This window comes from Rhinopithecus roxellana, chromosome 4 (assembly GCF_007565055.1).
Source record: "Rhinopithecus roxellana isolate Shanxi Qingling chromosome 4, ASM756505v1, whole genome shotgun sequence".
NCBI lineage: Eukaryota > Metazoa > Chordata > Mammalia > Primates > Cercopithecidae > Rhinopithecus > Rhinopithecus roxellana.
The window spans coordinates 158,704,651-158,726,527 of record NC_044552.1 but is presented as its reverse complement, the minus strand read 5'-3'; the positions used below and the strand labels follow the sequence as shown (position 1 = coordinate 158,726,527).

The 21,877-nt window shown below is 36.1% G+C and overlaps 1 protein-coding gene across 4 annotated transcripts in view; it reads left to right on the top strand.

The window, feature by feature from the left end:
* The window catches only part of REV3L (REV3 like, DNA directed polymerase zeta catalytic subunit), a 186,681-nt gene that overhangs the window by 63,134 nt on the left and 101,670 nt on the right, over positions 1-21,877 (top strand). For all 4 annotated transcript variants that reach the window (XM_010371650.2, XM_030929595.1, XM_030929596.1 and 1 more), the window contains 3 exons: positions 10,631-10,820; positions 15,885-15,959; positions 19,121-19,281. In XM_010371650.2, the coding sequence (XP_010369952.2) occupies positions 10,631-10,820; positions 15,885-15,959; positions 19,121-19,281 (426 nt within the window). The remainder of the gene's footprint in view (positions 1-10,630; positions 10,821-15,884; positions 15,960-19,120; positions 19,282-21,877) is intronic.

Below are 21,877 nucleotides of genomic sequence, written 5' to 3'. Positions count from 1 at the left end.
CTCCTTCTCATATTTGAGTTCTGGGATATTGCTCATGATCGTGTCAGCACTGTATATGTGGTTTTGGTTTTCTGTGGCAGTGAGTGAAGCCAGCTTACTTCTATACCACCGTTTTAGAACCAGAAGTCTCTGTCCATTTTTAAATTGTATTGTCTTTTTATTATTGAGTTGTAAGAGTTGTTTGTTCTAGATACAAGTCCCTTATCAAATATACAATTCACAATTGTTTTTCAATCTGTGCGTTGTCTTTTCAACTTTCTTTTAGACAGGTAAAAGCTTAAGGTCCTTCAGTATTCAGCTACCATAAAATATGGTTGAATAATTTACTTGACTTGCATATAATGTTGATTACCGATAGTATTTTATTTATTTGCATTTGAAGGAGGATTTAGATATTTATATACAAATTTGACCAGACAGTAAGTTTATCTTAACTTTTAATATTGCTTTAAATTGTCTGAGATGAATTTTCATGTCATAATCAGAATTTTTTTTTGAGACTTTGGTTTATTTACGTTTCAGTTAAAATACCACAAAAATTAATGTGTGTGACCATTCTGGCTAAATTATCTGAAACTAAAAAGTATTTGTCTTAGAAGCCAGAATTTTATTTTTCACTAAGATTAATAATACTAGTTACTTTTATGACATTTAGTCTGAAAGGTGCACATTTTCTTGGAGATTTGTGCTTGAAACTACTATTAGAAGCTTTGTTTTTTAACACTGAGCATTTTAGAAAAAGTTATACCGTGGTGTGTGCCTTTGAGTAGTACCCATATAGTTTCATAGTCATTGAAAATCAAGAGAATTACTGATTTACTTTCTATAACAATAATTGCAGATTAAATTGCTTATGAACTTTGGATGCAGCATTTCATCAGATTTCTGACATATTAATCTTAAAAGAATTATATTAATCATAAAATTACTGTTGTTCAGTTTGGAGGTTGACCCTTAACCCATTTATGGCTAGTGTTCCATTATTGGGCTGCTAAGCTTGTGGGAGTTCTTTATATGCTACTCAAGGTCATCACCAAAGTCTGATTTTTCACACACAAAAAATTGCAATCTCTGGTATAAATAGGTTAATTGATTCCCTTCTAGTTCCCTTACATAAAGGGGAGATGTTAGGACATGATACATATCTTCATTGTTTATAAGGAGAAAAAAATACTTTATAAGGAGAAAGTGAGATTTAAATCCATCAAAATTTCTACTAGACTCAGTTGAAAGCCTTCTTAGAGGCCACCCAATTTGAAAAAGACATCCTGTGCATCAGTTTTACAGTAACAAATTCTTGGTTCTCCGACATCAACTGTGGGTGCTCTACAATTCTATTCAGTTCTGACACTAGCTACTACTAATGCGTACGCTACAGGGTAAGGGTTCTGTCTGATAGTACTGCTCACTTCAGACACCAGCCACAAATGGAGTCCCTAGGCTCCCTGCACTTCTGCCCTACCTGAGGCTATCCAGGAGCCCCTAGCTACCAGCCTTCTCATTGGTACACAGATAAACATTTAACACTTAAAAGAGTCCAAACGTTTTAGGAGCTGTGTATCAGGAACAGGGCAAAGACCAAATATATTTTTCTTCTTTTATCATAGTATCACACCCCCTCTTGTAAATTTTTCATTTTAGTTATTGAACTTTTCAACTCTGGAATTTCCATTTGGTTCTTTTTTATAATTTCTATCTCTTCATTGGTATTCTCTATTTGGTAAGATGTTGGTCTCATACTCTCCTTTAACTCTTTTGACATGGTTTCCTTTAGTTTTTTAAAATACTAATAATAGCTGGCTTGAAATCTTTGTCCAGTAAGTCTGACATCTTGGCTTCTTCATGAACAGTTTCTGTTGTCTGCTTTTATATATATATATGTATGTGTGTGTGTGTATATATATATATATGGCGCCATATTTTCCTGTTTGTGTGTTTTATAATTTTATTTTTGTTGAAAACCAGACATTTTAAATTATGTATCATTTCTGGAAGTTAGATTCCTCCCAACCCCCCCCCCCCCCCCAGTTTGTTTTTGTTGTTGCTGTGGTTTATTTCTTTAGTGATTTTCATGGGCTAATTTTTGTATAGTCCCTATTCTTTGAAGTCTCTGCTCAGCTAGCATAGTGGTCAGTTAATGGTTGTCCAGAGATTGCTTTAAATGCCTCTTTTCTCAGCTTTTGCTGAGGGGCTCTGTGAGTATGTTGGGCCAGAGCCTCGAGATCAACAAGAGGCAAAATATTAGTCATCCTGAGGTCTTTCCTGGGCATGTACATAGCCCTACACATGCTTATGGCCTCCTAAATTCCCTTGACTGTATCAAAGTTTTTCCAAGCCCCGGTGGACATTTCCTTCCTCCATTCCTCAGTTTGTACTTGTGAATTTTTTGGTCAGCCTCTTGTTAGACCCAGCTGGTAAATTCCTCCATGCAGCTACAGTGTTAAATAGTTGCTGTTGATTGTTTTCCACAATGACCCTGCGGCATATAGGGCTCTTCACGTAGAGTGAGCCCTTAGTCAAATCAAACAAAGGCAATGCTGGGAATGGAGTGTTGTTCAGCAAGCTGCCAGACAAGTCCAACAGTGGCAGTTTTCTGAGGGTAGCTACGGCTTTGGAGGAGCTCCAAATGGGTTCCGGCTCGTCCAGTGACTGCCTGGCTGCTAGTTTTTACAGCTACTGTGGATGCAAGGCTTTTACTTTCAAAACTGTTTTGTAGCTGCAGAGGGAGGGATCAGATTAGAACAAGTTAAATGCCACAAAGCTTGCTGTTTTAGCATTCATCTGGTGTTCCTGAATAAATACTCCTTGGATTGTTGCAAACCTTTAATTTCCAGAGTTCTGAAAAAGTTGCTTTTGACAGTTTTTGCCAGTGTTCTTGTTGCTTTTATGGAGGAACAGATATTGAAAGGTCCTTACTCAGCAATTTTGTAAATGCCTCTTTTCAGTCCTATGTACTTTTATCTACATCCTGCCTCCAATCTCTGATCCAGCCTCTTGTTACTTGCCTGTCGCTTATGTTTCTACTGGATCCTTGGAACACTGGTTCCATGGCTAATATGCTTATATTATCAAATTTTCACTATTAGCCTCCCCTTCTTGCCTGGTAGCCCACTCAGGGCTCTGTCTCTCACATCTCACGTAAATGAAAATACTCACGGCCTCTCTTCAATATCAGTATTCCTCAGGATTCTTGCTTAGGTCCCTTCACTTGTATATCCATTCTCCCTGAGAAATCTTACCCAATTATTGCGCATACTGGCAAATCTATCTTCTTCTCTAGTCCAGATCTCTTTCTTAAGCTCCATATCTATATGTGTTTCATTTAAATATCCATTTGGAAATTCTATAGACATGTAAAATTCTATAAATGCAAAACAGAAGTCAACCTGCCCCTCTTTTACAGTTTTCTTTGAATGACATTATCATCCATCCGGTTGCCTAAGCCAAAAATGTAAGAGTCATCTTTGATTCCTTCTGCCTTATCCTACTCTCAAATTCCAGTTACCATAGCCTCTTGATTCACCTCCCTATATCCTTGACCTTTTCTCCAACTCCGCTGACATCTCGACTGAATTCCTCCAGCAGCCTCCTAAACAGATTTTCCTTTCTGTAGTTCTGTTGCCAGTGTCCCCACAATGTGTCCACGGAGAATTTTATAAAATGCGAATCTATACAGGTCATTAGTACATGCATGTGCTCACGCACACAAACACAAGACACACACACACACACACACACATACACACACACACACACACTGTTCCTCTCTCTCATACTCTTTTTTTTTTTGTTTGAGCCGGAGTCTCGCTCTGTCGCCCAGGCTGGAGTGCAGTGGCACGATCTTGGCTCACTGCAAGCTCTGTCTCCCAGATTCATGCCAGTCTCCTGCCTCAGCCTCCCAAGTAGCTGGAACTACAGGCGCCCACCAGCACGCCCAGCTCATTTTTTGTATTTTTTCTTTTTTTAGTAGAGTCGGGGTTTCACTGTGTTAGCCAGGATGATCTTGATCTCCTGACCTCGTGATCCACCCGCCTCGACCTCCCAAAGCGCTGGGATTACAGGCTTGAGCCACTGCACCCGGCCTCATACTCCTTTTCTTTCTCTTCATTGCACTGCTTGTTTCATCCCACCTACACTTTTCCTATTCCCAGATGCCATGTTTCTCTTGCTGTCAGGTTTCTGTACATACTGAAAACATTCTTCTTCATTTGCTTGGCTTAATCTGATTCATAGTTCAGATATCAGCTCAAAAGTCACTTCCTCTGATAAGCCTTCCTAGATGCTCACAAGTCTGAGTTAGATACTTGTGGATATAGCCATAGGATTTTGTACTTACTGAGCACCTGTCATACCATACTGTAATTGCCTATTAATTCATCATTTTCTCCAAGTAAACTGTAAAGTCCATGAAGTCAGTGGCTATTTTATAAGCAGCCTGTAGTTTAGCACTGAACATTGGGTCTCCACAAATTACTTGAGTAGAGAAATCATGACTACATTTATGAATAAAGGAATCAACTATACCCAGCACTATATATACAAAAATACATTAGACAAATTATGAATAAAGTAGACTTTTGAAACATCTGGTATTATTTCAGGGATATAGTTTCTCTTAGTAATGTGGGATTAATCATTTAAAGCCAATGATTCTAGATAAAGTTCTGTATATTTTATTTGAAGAAATAAAATGGCATAAATAAATGTGAAACTCCTAAGTATTATTTACAAATAAAAGGAGAAAATGAAAGGAAACTGTTACATATTATGCTTTGTTTTGCCTTTAAGGCAAAATATATATATATATTTATAGTATAAATATATATATAAAACAATCGGCTATCACCTGGTCTCGTACTATGTTATTTTATAACTAATTTTCATCTGACTATAAATACATCATAAACATTTTCTTATGCTAGGAAATACACTTAAACATCTCCTGTTGCTGAGGTTAGCAAACTTTTTCTATAAAGAACCAGATAGCACATATTTTAGGTTTTGAGGGTTGTAGGGTGTCTGTTGCTGCTACTCAACTCTCTATAGCAGAAGCAGCCATAGACCATTCTAAATGGCTGTGGTGTATTCTAATAAAACTTTATTTACAAAATCAGGCAGCAAGCAGCATTTGCTATAGAGCCACAGAGCTATTATATAGATATAACATAATTTACTTATTTCCCTATTTTTGGAAATTTAGATTATCTTCATTTTTTTTTTCACTATTGTTAGTCATACTTGCCTCACATCTTAGTATCTGAATCTTTGTGTACATTTTGAAGTTTTTCCTTAGGATAAATTCTGAAAGTCTAATTTCTGAGGCTGAGTACATCCTTATGACTTTTTTTTTTTTTCCATGAGAATAGGTAATTTAACACTTTCTGTGACTGAGTTTTGTTTAGTTTGTTTTGTGGTTTTGTGGAGATGGGATAAGAAAGATGGAGTAAAATTTAGAAAGACAGAAGCAAAGAAAGACTGGAAGGAAACAGATTGAGTTAATGATAGTGATATAAAACTTGAGATGTTCCAGGAATAAGAAAATATGAAAATTTTTATAAACATAAATTTTCTTGCTCACATGCCAAGTTTTTCTGTTTTACAGCTCTGTTGAAGTTTGTTTAAAACCTTGTTTAGATTGAATTTGAGATTTGGGAGATGGGATATGCAAATTACACAGTAAATATTTCTTATTCTCCTAAGATACTCTTAGGCTATCACTATTTTGATTTTAATTATACATCAGCTTAAAAAAAAAAAACTTTTCTATTCCAGATGATGATGGAGAAAGAAGTCTAATTAATTAGAGCAGAGATTGGCAAACTACTATCCATGGGCCAAATCCTTCTTGTTGCCTATTTTTGTAAATGAAGTTTTATTTTAACTCAGTCATGCCCATTCACTTAAGTATTGCTTACAGCTGCTTCCAGGCTACAACAGCAGAGTTATGTAATTGTGTCAGATACAGCATGCCCCATAAAACCTAAAATATTTACTGTCACCTTCCAGAAAAAGTTTGCAGACCCCCAAATTAGAGGAATGGTACATTTAGTCTTTGTGTTTATTGAAACTGAATCTACACAAATACCCCAAGTAATTTTGCTACAAATAGGCTAACAAGATTTTAGATGGGCAGTTTAGAGACCAAATCAAGACACCTAAATTGCAGAATAAAATGTTGAAAAATGACATAAGAAATGTTGGGATATAGAGGACTTAATGTTTTGCTTTGTTTTGTTTTTGTTTTTTTGAAACAGAGTCTTGCTCTGTCGCCCAGGCTGGAGTGCAGTGGCGAGATCTCAGCTCACTGCAACCTCCACCTCCTGGGTTCATGCCATTCTCCTGCCTCAGCCTCCCGAGTAGCTGGGACTACAGGCACCCCCCCCCCCGCCCACCACCACACCCAGCTAATTTTTTGTGTTTTTAGTGGAGAGGGGTTTCACCGTGTTAGCCAGGATGGTCTCGATCTCCTGACCTCGTGATCCACCTGCCTCAGCCCCTCAAAGTGCTGGGATTACAAGCGTGAGCCACCATGCCCAGTAGATGACTTAATGTTTAGAATAATTCTGGGTTCTGTGAAAGATGAAATTCAGAGCACCTACATACTTCCTGTTGAAGAGGCATCTGCCTTTTGTTATGTACTTACACACAATGGGAAGTAGCCAACACTACAGAGTTTGTTATGTACTTACACACAGTGGGAAGTAGCCGGCTCCACAGTTTTGCCATGGTGTCAAGTTTTGATGGCGCTTTTTAAAAAAACTTTTGTAGTTCCTGAATTAGGGAACATCAATCAAATTGGAAAATTCAAACTCTTAAATTTTTGAAACCTGTGTACATGGGCTTATTCTCCCAAAGACGATCTTATTTCTGTTGGACTTGTCTCACTTCAGTTTGCCATAATAATAAGAGGGAACCTTCAGAGGAGGTGAAAGGGAGTTGTTGCTTAAAGGGTATGAAGTTCCAGTTAGACGTGATGAATAAGTTCTGGACATCAGTTGTACTGCATGGTGACTATAGTTAATAATGTATTATATACTTGAAAATCGCTAAGAGATTAGATTTTAAATATTCTTACCACAAAATAATAAGTATGTGAGGTAATGGATATGTTAGCTCGATTTATTCATGGTGTGTACATATCAAAGTGTCATGTTGTATACCATATATATGTACAATTTTTATGTATCAGTTTACCTTAATAGAGTTGAGGGAGTAGGGATATTTTCTTTCCTTAAATCTATATGTTACCTAGAAATACCTAATATCCTGAATTCTTTAAGAATCCAAAATCATTTAGTAGAAGGTTTCAAAATACCGTAACTTTCACTAATTTTATAAAAACATTCTTGAAAGCATCTTGTATATGGAACTTCTAGAAGTATAGTGGAAAAGTGCCTGAACTGAAGTCACAAGTTCTTAACTAGACCACTAACTAGATGTTGAAAAAAGCTGGGTTTCTAGTACCAGCTACCTATCTCTGGACTTCTTTTAGGAGAAAAGCCACTAATTTTAATGCTAAATCCACTAATTTGGGGACATTTTCTCACGGTTTAACCTAATCCTTACTAACGAGAGTTGTAGACTAGTTTATCTCTAAGGACTTTACAGTTCTGTATCTCCACACATTTGTGTGAGGTAGAGCTAGTGGAGGGAAATAAATAGAAGTAGTGTGTAGCTTGTCAAGATAAAGCAATGCTATTACAGAACTACAAATTTTATGGTAATAAAAGACATACTATTTCCAAAAAGCAATTGACTCTCATGTTCATTTTTACACATTTCTCTTTCCTTATTTAACTTTTGAGTTTCTTATTTTATCCTGTTTCTTTCATTTTCTCTTTATATCATTCTTATTCTGTATTAGAGCTGTTAGTGCTGTGCCAAGAATTTCTTGTGTTGTGGTTGTTCTTCAGGAGGTTGTTCCTGAGGAAGGTTGATGAGTAAGGCACTGAGCCATCTCTAGCTGCAGGAGGACTGGAGAGACAAGTGTGTCTTTGTTGACAGAGTGACTACAGATTTGGATGGCACTTCAGGTCGTTCAGGGTAGGAAAGTGCAATAAGCTGGGGACCCTTCTCAACCCCACACACCCATGTCCTCCTGTATCCCTGATGGTAGTTATATTAACTGTATCAGAGTCTCTCTTTTTTCATGGATGTGTTTTTTCAGATATTCAAAGGCTTTCACATCATTCCTTTCTCCTTAAGCAGTTATTCTGTTTTGTTGTGGGTTCTTTAATTCATTTAATAAATATTTGTTAAGCACATGCCATGTGTTTTTTGTTGAGTTCTGGGGACATAATGTTCATCACCTCCCTGAGAATTTGCCATCAAATGGGAAAGTCAGATAAGGAAACAGGCAATTTTAATACAAAATAAAAACTGAGGAATTAAGGAAGCCAACATTGACTTTTTTAAAACATTGAACCAGCATGGTTAATGGAAAGAGTATTGGTTTTCGGTTTTGTTGATCTGGATTCTATTGCTTAATAGTTATGTGACTTTGGGAACATTAACCTCCATCAATACTGCAAGATTATCCTAAGTTTTAGAAATTCTTAGGTAAAGCACTTACCCTAGTACCTGCTGAGTACATAATTTCTTCCTTTTTCCTAAGTTGTACATCCCAAAATTGTTGTAATTCTGAAGCCTATAAATGGAAAGGTAATTCCTCTGGCCCCTACTTCATAGGCGATGTGAAAAGTGGATATAAAATTATTTTTAAGACACTTTGTGAACACTCTGCCCATAAAGAAACTGTTAGTACAGTCCAGTTTTATAATTGTTTCTTATAAAATTTATCCAAAATTCCATTATTGAGATATATTGACTATAAACAAATGTCTTAGGAATTTACAGTATTGCTTGTAAAATATGGTGTTGCACTAGTAATTCTGTAATCACTGGTCTTGAATTTGTCAACTTAAGAGGAAATACTTCACTGTCGTCCCACCTCCCTCAACCTGTAGTTTAGCATACCAGTTACTCTTAGTCAAATTGTGATTTTTGTCCAGAAGGGTAATGGTTATAACATTTATTCTTGAGATATTTAAAAAGCAGTCAAGTAAGTCATCAGTAAATTGATTAAATCTATTTTCTTAAGATTCATCAATATAGTTTGGTCTATTTGAAGAATTGAAAAACTATAGAATTTAGGGATTAATACCACGTTGTATTTAGAAATGAAATAGCCAAACTAGAAACTGAAATTGGTATAACAACAACACAGTTTGTAATTTTTCAAAAGTATGACAGTTGGTAGTTCACATCAGAATATTACAGTTTGGAGAATCAAATCTTGTTTCATTATGTGACTGATCTTTCCAATTTTGCTATGCTTTATGTAATAACTGTTCCAGATTTATTTTTCTGTCATAAATATACCTTAAAAATAAGAGAAGCTAATGTTATTCTTTATAAGAAATGTAAACATTAAGATATCAACACAATGTAGAACTATTTTCTATATATTTTGTATAAATCATTCTAAATCATAAATGGGAAATAGTGATCAAACAAATATTTACGTTCCTACCAAAAGAAAAGGCCCAGTGAAGCAGAGTGAGGAGGGATAAGGGGTGGGGAAGAAACCCGAGGCTTGTGTTGGTAGGAGCAGTACAGTGAGAGTGGGTGAGAGAAATGGATGTGTTCTTCCATCACTGCTGTTCTCTCTGTTTGAATTAGACAAATGGCACATACCCAAGGGGAACTAGGGACAATGCTCTGAGGACAGTAACCACTTCCATACAGCCCTGCCAGATTCATGAGAGCAATGGTGCATCTGCTTTTTGTTGCCATTGTTGTTACTTAACCTTGTCATGGACACATTATTGTTTCTGTGGCATTTCTTTTGTGGGTTCTCACTCATATTACTTTCTTTATCATGGCTGTGCTGGATTGTCTGTTGGCAAGTCAGTACCATTTACCCCTTCTGCACCTTGACTGATACACTGGTTTCTGAGAAGTGTGCATGTTGGCTTTTTTCCCCTCATTTTGTCTCCCCTTGTTCCATACCACCAAATATAAAATTTAGATACCCCGAAATCCATTACAGATAATTGATCTGTAGAGATTTTGTTTTGATTTGGTTTTGTCTTTTTTTTTTTTCCTTTTAATGGCAAAATTTCATTTTTACCCTCCTTCCCACTGCAATAGCAAAATTCCACACACTGGAACTGCTTTTACATCCCCCTTTCTCCCAGAGCTGCCTCTCTTTTAAGGAAGACTCTTGTTTGAAAACATTAATGCCAAGAAAGGCATTCATTGATTTATTTAGTAAACTTTTTTGTGAATTTTTGTAACCTTCATAACACTGTGCTAAGTGGTATTTATAGATGATTCAGTGAAGTACACAAAACTAGTTGGATTATGAGGGTTAAATAGTCAAAATAAATTCATCAAAACGACTGTTTAAATCATACTATTATACAAAGCTTGTATTTACAGAATGTTTCCAAATGTTCTCTTGTAAAATGTAGTTAATACTGGTTACTTTCAACTATGGGTTAATTTTTTTCAACTCTTCCCTTAGATAAGCTGTGTTGCCATTATAACATTTAAATGAGTTTCATGCTGAGTTTTGTACTGTTAAACTGTGTCTGGAAACTAAACTTTATAATGTGTTACATTTTAGGTCAGAAGACATGTCTTCATCTACATGGCATCTTTCCTTACCTCTATGTGCCATACGATGGTTATGGACAGCAGCCAGAAAGCTATCTTTCTCAGATGGCATTCAGTATCGACAGAGCACTTAATGTGGCTTTAGGCAATCCATCTTCCACTGCTCAGCATGTGTTCAAAGTGTCATTAGTATCAGGAATGTAAGTATATGATAATATATTTTATAATTTCTGTTTATGTTGCTATTTAGAGGAAAACACATTCCGTTGATATACTCTATTTCTTTTACTTCTTGTCTAATGCAACTGCAGTGAATTTCTTACTCTAACTTTTTAACATGAATTTTTATGTCAGTGGAAGGTAGAGAGGCAACAGTGATTTTTGTTGTTTCCTTTTCCGTTTCTCTGCTTCCTAGAACTGTAGAAATTCATGTAATTTATTCAGCAAATATTTATTAAGTACTTTTTATATGCTAAGCACTGTTCTAGGCACTTGGGATATATTGCTGAACAAAACAAAGATCCCTGCCCATGTGGAAGTTACATTCTACTATGAGAAACAGATAATAACCAATAAATACAACATTACATTAATTTATTTGCTATATGATAATTAGAACTGTGTAAGGAAAGAATCTATACAAGCAGGATAAGAAGGATCAGTAGTGTGGGGTAGGGAAGTAGACCAGTGACAATTTTAGAGTAATCAGGGAATGTGTCATTGACAAAGTAACAACATCTGAACAAAGACCTGACAAAGTAAGGTAGTAGGAACAGCATGGAAGCCAGGTGACTGAAATGGAAGAGTAAAGGAGAGTTGGACTAAATGAGGTAAGAGATATGAGAGGATAGAGATTGTGAGGACCAGTGATTCTCAAAGTGTGGTTTTCATAATTTGGTTTCCTAGTATCACCTACTATCATTACCTTTACCTAGTTTGACAGCCATGAGAATATACCTCTCAGATCTCCAGATACATAGAGAATGAGTGAATGGCCCCAGCTACTATACACCCAATTCCAGTCTCACTCCACATGACCTGCTTTCCATAGGCTACTCTTACCCTGCGACTGAGCATGGCAAAGATACTAAAGCAGGTCTGTAAGACATCCCTCTGTCCACTTGAGATGAGACTGGTATCTAGGTCTGGTGGCTATGCCAGCTTCTTCTGGCTCCCGTCTCATTTTCTCTCACATTTGGCATTTACTTCTTGGAGGACTAACACTCCTGGGAACTTGGTAAAACTACATTCTTGGGGCCCAGCAATTTGTGTTTTAATAAGCCTTTCTGATGATTCTTATGCCTGCTTAAACATTTGGTAATCACTCAGTAGGCTAACATAAGGACTTTGACTTTTACTCTAAGTTATTACGTAATTTCGAGCAGCCAAGATCTGGCTTAAACTGGAAAGGATTACTTTAGCAACTGTATTAATAATAGATTGTAGGGGGACAAGAATAAGAGCAGGGAGAGAATTAGGACATTAATCTGGGTAAGAAAATATGGTGGCTTGATATTAAGGTAGAAAAGACCTAGGAATTAAAATTAAAACAAAAAAGAAAATAGTGTGGCTTTGAACTAGGGTGGTAGCAGGAAAGTAATGTGGAGTCATCAGCTTCTGGATCTATTCTGAAGGTTGAGTTAATATACTAGATTTGCTGTTTGATTGGGTAAGGATTGTGAGAGAGGAATCAAGGTTGACTGCAAAAATTTAAGTGTGTTCTGCTAGTAAGACGGAAGGTGGAGGTGGAGCCAACTGACAGGAAAGATCTGGAGCTCATACAGGAACATTTGAGTTGTTTTATCTCTGTATGAAATCCAAGTGGAGACCTTAAATCTCTGCTTTCTTCCACCGTAATCTAGGCTTTCCTCTGGACCATGATAGTATCATTTTAATTGAATTTTGTTCTATTTTTATCTCATTCCAGAGCAGCAGAAGTACTCTTCTTATACTGTAAATTTAAAATCATTTAAAAATTCTTGAGTGGCTTCATATTGTTAATAGAATACAATTTAAACTTCTAACCATAACCTATGTGACCTCACCCCTGTCTACCTCTGAAACTTTGCTTTCTGTATTCCATTCAGAAACAGTGATCTTCTCTCAGTTACTCTGCTATCCAAGTTGTTTCTCACCTAAGTTCTTTGTATATACAATTTTCTTTCCTTGAGTGTGTTACCCTTCCCCAAGCATTCAGATCATTGACCTCTTCAGAGAAGTTTTCTTTGACTATCCCACTTAAAATAAGGTATTTTAAGTAGAGCATTATTGTTGTTGTTTTTATTATTCTGTATCTCAGCCCATTATTTGTTTTCTTTAGCCCTTAATACAATTTGCAGGTATTTTAATTTTCATTTATTTACTTAATTTTTATGTGTTTCTTCCACTAGCATGTAAACTGCATGCTCGTGCACTAGCATGTTATGAGATGGCTCAATAACTATTTGGTTGGATAAATGAATGAGGTGAAAGTTCACACTCATCCTATAACAGAAGCAATAATTATGTTAGCGATAATTATCTACTTTATCTTTTAGTTTTGTTTATTCTTGATAGTTTCTAATAACTTTCCTGTATATATCCTCATTTCAAAGTTGAGTCTCCAAACAGCCCAGTGAAATGCATAGTCACTAATCTTCCTGTATTTTTGTATTTGTTAAAGACATTGCCACATTTTTGAGAGAAGTTGAATTACAAATCTGGATACATAGGGCAAAAGATGAGCTGCTCGCTCTAATTTTTCATTGCAGTTTTCTTTTTTCTTCTAATTTTTGGTCATTTTCTTCCCTAGATCCCCTTTTTCTTTCTCATTCATTCTACCTTCTCTAATTCCTTTACTCCTTCAATTTTTCCTATTTCTTTAAGTTACATAAAGTTGCATCTAGCTACCAAATTAACATTTATATGAGGTTTAACTCTATTCATTTTAGACTATCACTATCCTGAGGCTGAGTTAAGAGATAGGATCATGACCTTGGGCTAATTTCTGGGCTTTCTTCTCACTCATGATTTTAGAGAATCTTCTATAAAGAGATTCTCAATCCATCAAAATTAATTAGGTGAGATTTTTCACTATCCACACTCATTTTCCTTCCTATTGATATACTTAAAAAACTAACTCTAATTACGAGATACAATTTTTTTAAACATGAAAACAGCTACTTTCAGACTCCTCCATTCTACTTTTTTTCCCCCCAAAGAGTCTCCCTGATAAGGAATTCTTTTGGTAAAACCATTCGTCTGGCTGAAGATAACCCATATTTCCAGAGAGCTACCTTTTTATATATGAAACATACCATAGCAGGAAAGGGCTGTAATTAAGGCTGAATTTGCTAATGAGAGAGAATGATATCATTTATGTAATGTGTCTTTCTTTAACCCATTCTTCATGGCAACAAAATAGGGTGAACAGCAGCAAACTAGACAGGAAGTGGTATTATAAAAAGTTAAGAAAAGGGTGAAGGGTGAGAGGGAGGGACGGTCAGGTGAGACTTTTCTAAGAAGGCAAATTAAGCAGAGTTCTGAATGAAGATTAAACAAGCCATGCGGAAGTCCAGAGCAGAGCTTTCCACTTGAGGGATCGAGTTAGAGGGCCTGAAATGTTAAGAGTGGCTGGAGGAGAAGGAAGAATGGTATGACTTGAGATTGCAGTGAGAGGCAAGGATGAGATGAGGAACCCTTTAGACCTTGGTAAATAGTTGGATTTTTTTTTTTTTTAACAGAGATTACTTTATAGCAATAATACAGATGGCTTAAAACAACTAAAAAAATTGTTTATACCCAAAATAATGACTCTGCTACCACATTAGTCCTTTATTTGATGTCCACTACACTATTAGACATCACAGAGAGGTGGTGTCCTAATGAGAGTAAATTCTATTATCTACTGCCTGTCATAAGGGAACAATGTTTTTAAATGAAGAGTGATTGTGTTTATCCACCTAAAGATTTAACTATGTATTAACAGACCACTTTTAAGCCAATACAAAGCCTTTTATTTCATTCACAAATTTATACCTGTTTATGTATTGTTTCTAATTACATCATCTTTGAAAATAGTGTTCTGTATATCAGCAGTTGTAGTGTAGTTTCAAATCCTCTTGAAATGATGTGAAAGTTCAACTTATTTCATCTTGCACCGAGGATTTCTCTCCCTGTTATGTAGTCTTTTGTTTCCCCCTTTCCTCATTCCAGCTGATACCCTGAGAAAAAACTCAGCCATAACATGATTAGGTTGCTTAAGTAAGTTCATGGTCTTTTTCAGTCTCTTAAGTTCCTGTCTACACAGTTTTTTCACAGGCTTCTCTTGATATGGTTGTGTGTTACAGTTTTACTCGTATCAGCTACTGAAATATATGCTGTGTGTACATATAATAGGTAAATTGTCTCTGCCTGTTGAACTTATAAAATTAATAATAAACAGCTATAGGAAAGTAGTATAAGTGTTGTTAATTAAAGGACTTTGTTGATAAAGAACTTCAGTTTTTGTTTTTCTTTTTGTTTGTTTGTTTATTTTTGAGATGGAGTCTTGCTCTGTTGCCCAGGCTGGAGTGCAGTGGCGCAATCTTGGCTTACTGCAAGCTCTGCCTCCTGGGTTCACGCCATTCTCCTGCCTCAGCCTCCCGAGTAACTGGGACTACAGGCGCCCGCCACTGCGCCCGGCTAATTTTTTATATTTTTAGTAGAGACGGGGTTTCCCCGTGTTAGCCATGATGGTCTCGATCTCCTGACCTTGTGATCCGCTTGCCTCGGCCTCCCAAAGTGCTGGGATTACAGGCGTGAGCCTCTGCGCCCGGCCAGAACTTCAGTTTTTAACAAAAAAATGAGAGCCAGAAGAAGGTGACTGAAAGGTCTGTTTCTCTCATATGTAGAGTAAAGCAAACAAAAATATGTTTTCTTATATGTGGAGTAAAGAAAACAAAAAACCACTTAAAAAGTCTTAATGTTTGAGATTCAGGGTTGGATCGTTTGCTCTTCCTTTTTGTCCGTAGTTTTTTCAGAGTGATAATTTTTAATTCCCATCATCAGTAATGCAAAGAAAGTGATATTTTTTACACTTTTTTAAAAAGCTTCAGTATTTCATATGTTAACCTGTGCTAGGTTTAACTGAAAGGTTTGGTTTTTTTTTAATTGTTTTTTGCGGGGGTGGATAATATTAAACGTAAGACTGAATTTGGCCAGCTGAATCTAATTAGGGCAGTAAGTTGCATTATTTCATCTCTGAATTATGAAAATCATTTGTGTATCTTTTTCTTATATTTCAGGCCTTTTTATGGTTATCATGAGAAGGAAAGACACTTTATGAAGATCTATCTTTACAATCCTGCAGTGGTGAAAAGGTACAAAGATAAATGAAACCAAAACATGAATAACTATCATTTAAGTATTTTAATAATAAAATAATCTAGAAAGAAGGCCTCTATAGTTTGTAGTCTTATTAAAGACAGAGACCGTAAAACACACATGTATGTGTATAGGGAGAGACCAGTGGCTTGAACTCTATGAAGGATATTTTAGAGGTGGAGGCTCCCAACTGCTTCTTTCCTGTTACAGATTAGAGAGTTCATAGAAGTAAGTAAGGAGAGATTATGCTGCCGTGTATGATGTTAGCCCTCTTCTGGCCAGACCTTAGTTCAGCATTAAGGGAAAGTTGCTCTTTAGCTTCAAAGCAAGGAGAAATGTGTAGGGGTGAGTCCAGAGCGAGAGGGCTTCTGAGATCTCAGAAACCTGTTGACTCTACTAGATGTTGGTAAAATTTTATATTCCAGGTTTTTTGTTGGTTTTGGTTTGGGTTGTTTTTTCTTCTCTCAGTTAGTCTCCCTGCCTCTAGTTTATCCTCTCAATCATCTTGGAGCCCAGGTTATTGAGGACAGGGAAGGGCACATATATGGAAGATTTTAATCATCCTTTTAGATTCAAAACAAGGATTTTCACTATGTATAGTAGCAAGCTAGGGTAAAAGTGGCCTTGGAGGTGTACTCAGTACTGTTTTTTCAGGAGGTCTTGGATGTTTTCAAGAATCTCTCCCATCTATTGGCTATTCCATCTTTCTTTCCAATTCTATTTTAATATTAATAAAACTTTGCTAATTATACACACACGTTCATACTCATAGAAACACCTTTCTCTTATAGCCATTCTCCTTGAAAGATTTATCTATACTTTGTGTATCCAACTTCTTACCTCCCATTCATTGTTTGTTTGTTTGTTTTTTGAAACGGAATCTTGCCCTATTGCTCAGGCTGGAGGGCAATGGCACAATCTCAGCTCACTGTAATCTCAGCCTCCCGGGTTCGTGCAATTCTCCTGCCTCAGCCTCCTGAGTAGTTAGGATTACAGGCACCACCACCACGTCCAACTAATTTTTTTGTATTTTTAGTAAAGACAGGGTTTCTCCGTGTTGGCCAGGCTGGTCTAGAACTCCTGACCTCAAGTGATCCGCCTGCCTCAGCCTCCCGAAGTGCTGGGATTACAGGAACGAGCCACTCTTCTCGGTTTTCCCATTCACTCTTTAATTTACTCCAATATGGCTTCTACCCCAACCATTTACTGAAAATTGCTTTCACTAATGACCTCTGTGTCGCGAAATCCAATTTTAGGTCCTTACTTTTTGAACTCATGGTGATGCTTATGATGCCTTAAAACAATCCTAAATGTCAGCTTCTGTGATATATACCACCTCTTGTTTTTCTCATACCAGTCTGATTATTTGTATTTCTGCCATTTTGTTGGTTTCCCTTTTAACATCTATGGTTCCTTAGAATTCTGCCTTAGACTTTCATCTTTTCTCTGCATATTTTCTCTTCCCTCTACAGACTTATCTACTCCCATGGGTTTGTTTGGTTTTGGTTTTTGTTTATCTTTATGCTTTTGACTTCCAAATGAATATGAATAGCCTAATTTCTCTCTAGAGCTTCTAAACAATATATCAAACCACCTACTGGGTAGATGGAATAGCCCAATGGTTATGAGTGAGGGCTCACAAGGCAGAGAAAATTTGATTTGAATTTTAGCCCCTTTGTTTTTTTAAGAGACAGGATCTTGCTCTGTTGCTCAGGATGGAGTGTAGTGGCGCCATCATACCTCACTGTAACCTGGAACTCCTAGGCTCAAGTGAGGTCCTCCCACCTCAGAGCTCTTCTGCCTTTATTTGTGTGATTTTTAAATCTGAGATAATTTCTTTATTTGTAAAATGGAGATGATTGTACCACAGACTTGTAATAAACGTTACTTGTAATAAAGTACTTTAACACAGTATCCAATATATAGTGATCAGAAATATGTTAGTTACCTCTGCTATGTTAATAAAATGATTATTATTTTCTTTGTGATTCTTTTCCAATATTATTATTGGATCCCCACTATACCTAAATGCCCTTGTGTCTAACTTGAGTTTATCCTTATTCCCCTTCCAAAAAATCCCAAACCAATTTTTCTTGCAGTTCTTCCCCTTTCAAATAATTGCAACACCACTAACCAGCTGCTTAAGCCGGAAATCTAGGCATCACCCTCAGCCCCTTTTCTGTCTCACCCTTCACATCTAGTTAGTCATCAAGGCCTGATCATTTCACCTCTTATGTGTTTCCTGAATCAATACATTTCTATGATCCTTGTTGTAGCCACCATCCTTAGTTTTTCCACAACAGCCTATTTACTCCTTACCTGTAGTCTTCTGTGTTCTATAGCTAGTCTGGTGATGTCACTTTTCTGCTATTCACCTCTCAGACAAATTTCACTACCTCTTCAAATGTCTTAACAGGCTCTGCATGCTCACTCTTCTCATTACTTCTCTATCCCTGCCTCTGACACTAGGTCACAGTCTTACTCAGTGGTTTCAGTTCCTGAATAAGCCATGTTTTCTCGTGACCCTTTACATGTGCAGTTTTATTTACATGAATACTCTTCCCTCTCTTTAGAGAAAAAAGTGCCTCTTTTTTAGTCTCTTGCTTAGAGACTTTCTCTAAGGTTTTGCAGAAACATCCTCTGCACCTCTATCTGATTAGTATCTTTTCTAGATGTTTAATATATTTCCCCACGTAGTACTTAACTATGCTGTGTATAATTGTCTGTTGTTTGTATTCGTCATCGTGAAAGAAAAAAAAAACTCAGGAAACAAAAATATCAAAATGGCAATACCTTTGAGTGGTGGGATTATAAGTAATGATTTCTTTCCCTTTTTGAATATTTAATCTTTTCAAAATTATTTGTTATTTTTAAAAGAAAAATTTTATTTTAAAAACCTTTTGGTATTTTAATTTTTAAACATAGTATCAAATTGGCTTAAGACAAAATATTCTTCATCCATGCAGTTTTTGTTATTCAGAACATGTTGTTTACTTTAAAACTTGATTGAAACTTTTAATTTCTAACAAAATACAAATTTCCAGTAAAATTGAGATGAAAATTTTGTGTGCTAATAAGTATTTTGTTCTCTATATTTCTATATTTAACATTTTAGGGAACATAATTTTATGATAAAACTTTTTTTTTTCTAATTTAGGATATGTGAACTTTTGCAAAGTGGAGCCATAATGAATAAATTTTACCAGCCTCATGAAGCGCATATTCCCTACCTCCTACAGCTCTTCATTGACTACAATCTTTATGGCATGAATTTAATAAATCTGGCTGCTGTCAAGTTCCGAAAAGCAAGAAGGAAAAGTAAGGTTAATTTTCAATCAAAGTTTGAAACAAGTGTTGTGTAGTCAGTGATTTATAAAATAATATATATTTAGAAAATAAATATTGAGTGACTAAAGAATGAAAAGAAATATATGCAAAGTGGAATTAGAGATTGTCAGAAAAAGCATCTCAGAAAAACATTTTTTTAGTAGCAGCTTTATTGAGTTATAATTTATATCCATTTAAAGAAGACGGTTTGATGGTTTTTAGTATACAGGCTACCTAAAAGGTATTGTGGGTTTAGTTCCAGACCACTGCAAAAGTGAACCCTTTACATTGCTTAGCAATTGATATGTATTGTGATTCTTTTTTTTTTTTTTAACCTCAGACCTTATGTTACTTTTTATATTTTAGGAATAGTGTATGATATACAATTCTAGAAATCCCTGGAGTTGTTAGAGCCTTGTTACTTTAGTCCAGCACTTCCCTGATGAGGTGAATAGCTGTAAGTTAGTGGAGGTGTTGGTCTCTCAGCATTCCAGACGGATTCCTAAGTCCCTTGAGCCCTCACCTCCACTAATGAACATCCTTGTCCATTTTATCTCAGTGGGCTGTGCAAGCGTTATTATATTTCTTTGTGTGACATGACCTGAAAAATATTGCAAGCAGAGCTTTCTCTGGGTGAATTTGGTTCTGCTTTAAAGTTCTTTATTTATAGAGCCTTTGATATTATGAACAAAACAGAATAACATAGTTATTTCAATAAGTTGATTTCCTCTCAAAACAAATTTATTTCTCCTTTTACATTTGTAATTTTCTGAGGTGAAAATTAGGAGATTCCCAGATTTTTTACTGTTGGAATGAAAAGTTACAGACGAGAGAAGGCTAGTGCATCTTGAATGGTGAATCCTTTCTGGAAGGTTTTCAATATATTTTGCCCAGATCCATCAGTGGAATCACTTTCAGTGACAGCTATAGCCTTATGAAATGCACTTCTTAAATAATAAGACTTGAAAGTCAAAATTACTCTTTGACCCATGGGATGCAGAATGGATGTTGTGTCAGCAGGCAGGGAACCAACATTAGTCTTCTTGTACATCTCCATCAGACCTATTGGGTGACCAGGTACATTGTCAGTGAGCAGAAATAGTTTGAAAAGAATCGTTTTTTGAGCAGTAGGTCTCAACAATGGGCTTAAAATATTCAGTAAACCGTGCTACAACTGCTATACTGTCATCCATGCTTTTTTGATGCACTTATAGAACACAGGCAGAGTAGATTTAGCATAATTTTTAAGGGCCCTAGGATTTTCAGAATGGCAAATGAGCATTGGCTTCAACTTCAAGTTACCAGCAGCATTAACTAACCCTGCCAAGAGAATCCTTTGAAGCTTTGAAATCAGGCATTGACAGCTCTCTAGCAATGAAAGTTCTAAAGAGCGTCTTCTTCACAGATAAGGTTGTTTTCATCTACATTGAAAATCTGTTATTTAGTGTATCCACCTTCATCAGTTATCTTAGCTAGGTATTCCGGAGAACTTGCTGCAGCTTCTGCATCAGCCCTTGCTGTTTCACCTATCTGCAGTAAGGCTGTTTCATATGTTTGTGTGTTCCATTGGAGTAGCACTATTCATTTCCTTCAAGAACTTTTCCTTTGCATTCACTTCTTGGCTAACTGGCACAAGAGACCTAGCCTTTGGCTTATTTTGGCTTCTGATGTGCCTTCGTTGGTAAGCTTAATCATTTCTAGTTTTTTATTTAAAGTGAGAGACCTGTGACTCTTCCTTTCATTTGAACATTTAGAGGCCATCGTAGGGTTACTAATTGGTTACTAATTTTATATTTGAAATCCATAATTGACCCATATAGTCATCTTAACTTTGACAAAGACATAATGGTAATTCAATGGAGGAAACATAGCTTTTTCAACAAATAGTGCTGATATAATTGGATGTCCATATGCCAGAAAATAAAAATAAAAACATATTTTTATATGGTCTTCACACCTTATACATCACATATACTTCACACCTTAAATAATAATTAAAATGCTTCAGAAACTTAAATGTAAATTATGAACATATCAGACTTCTAGCAGAAAATGAAGGGAAAATGTGTCCAATCTTGAGTTTGGCAATGAAGTTGCAGATATGACACCGAAAGCATGATCCAAGAAAAGATAAATTAATGTTAGATTTCATCAAAATTAAAAACTTTTACTTTGTGAAAAACAGTGTTAAAAAAATGAAAAGACAAGTCATGGACTGGGAGAAAATGTTTGCAAATTACCTGTCTGATAGAGGACTTGTGTATAAAATATGTAAGAATTATTAAAAATCAACAATAAGAAAGCAAACAGTCCAATTAAAAATGGTGAAAAGACCTAAACAGACACTTCATCAAAGAAGATATAAGGATGGCAAACACGTGAAAAGATGATATTCACCATTATATGTCATTAGGGAAATGCAGATTAAAGCTACAAAGAACTACCACTATATACCTGTTAGAATGACTACAGTTCACAAGACTAACAATAACAAATATTGACCAGAGGTGAAACAGCAGCACTGACATTCTTTGCTGGTGGGAATGCAAAATAGTACAGTCGCTTTGGAAGACAGATAGTTTCTCAG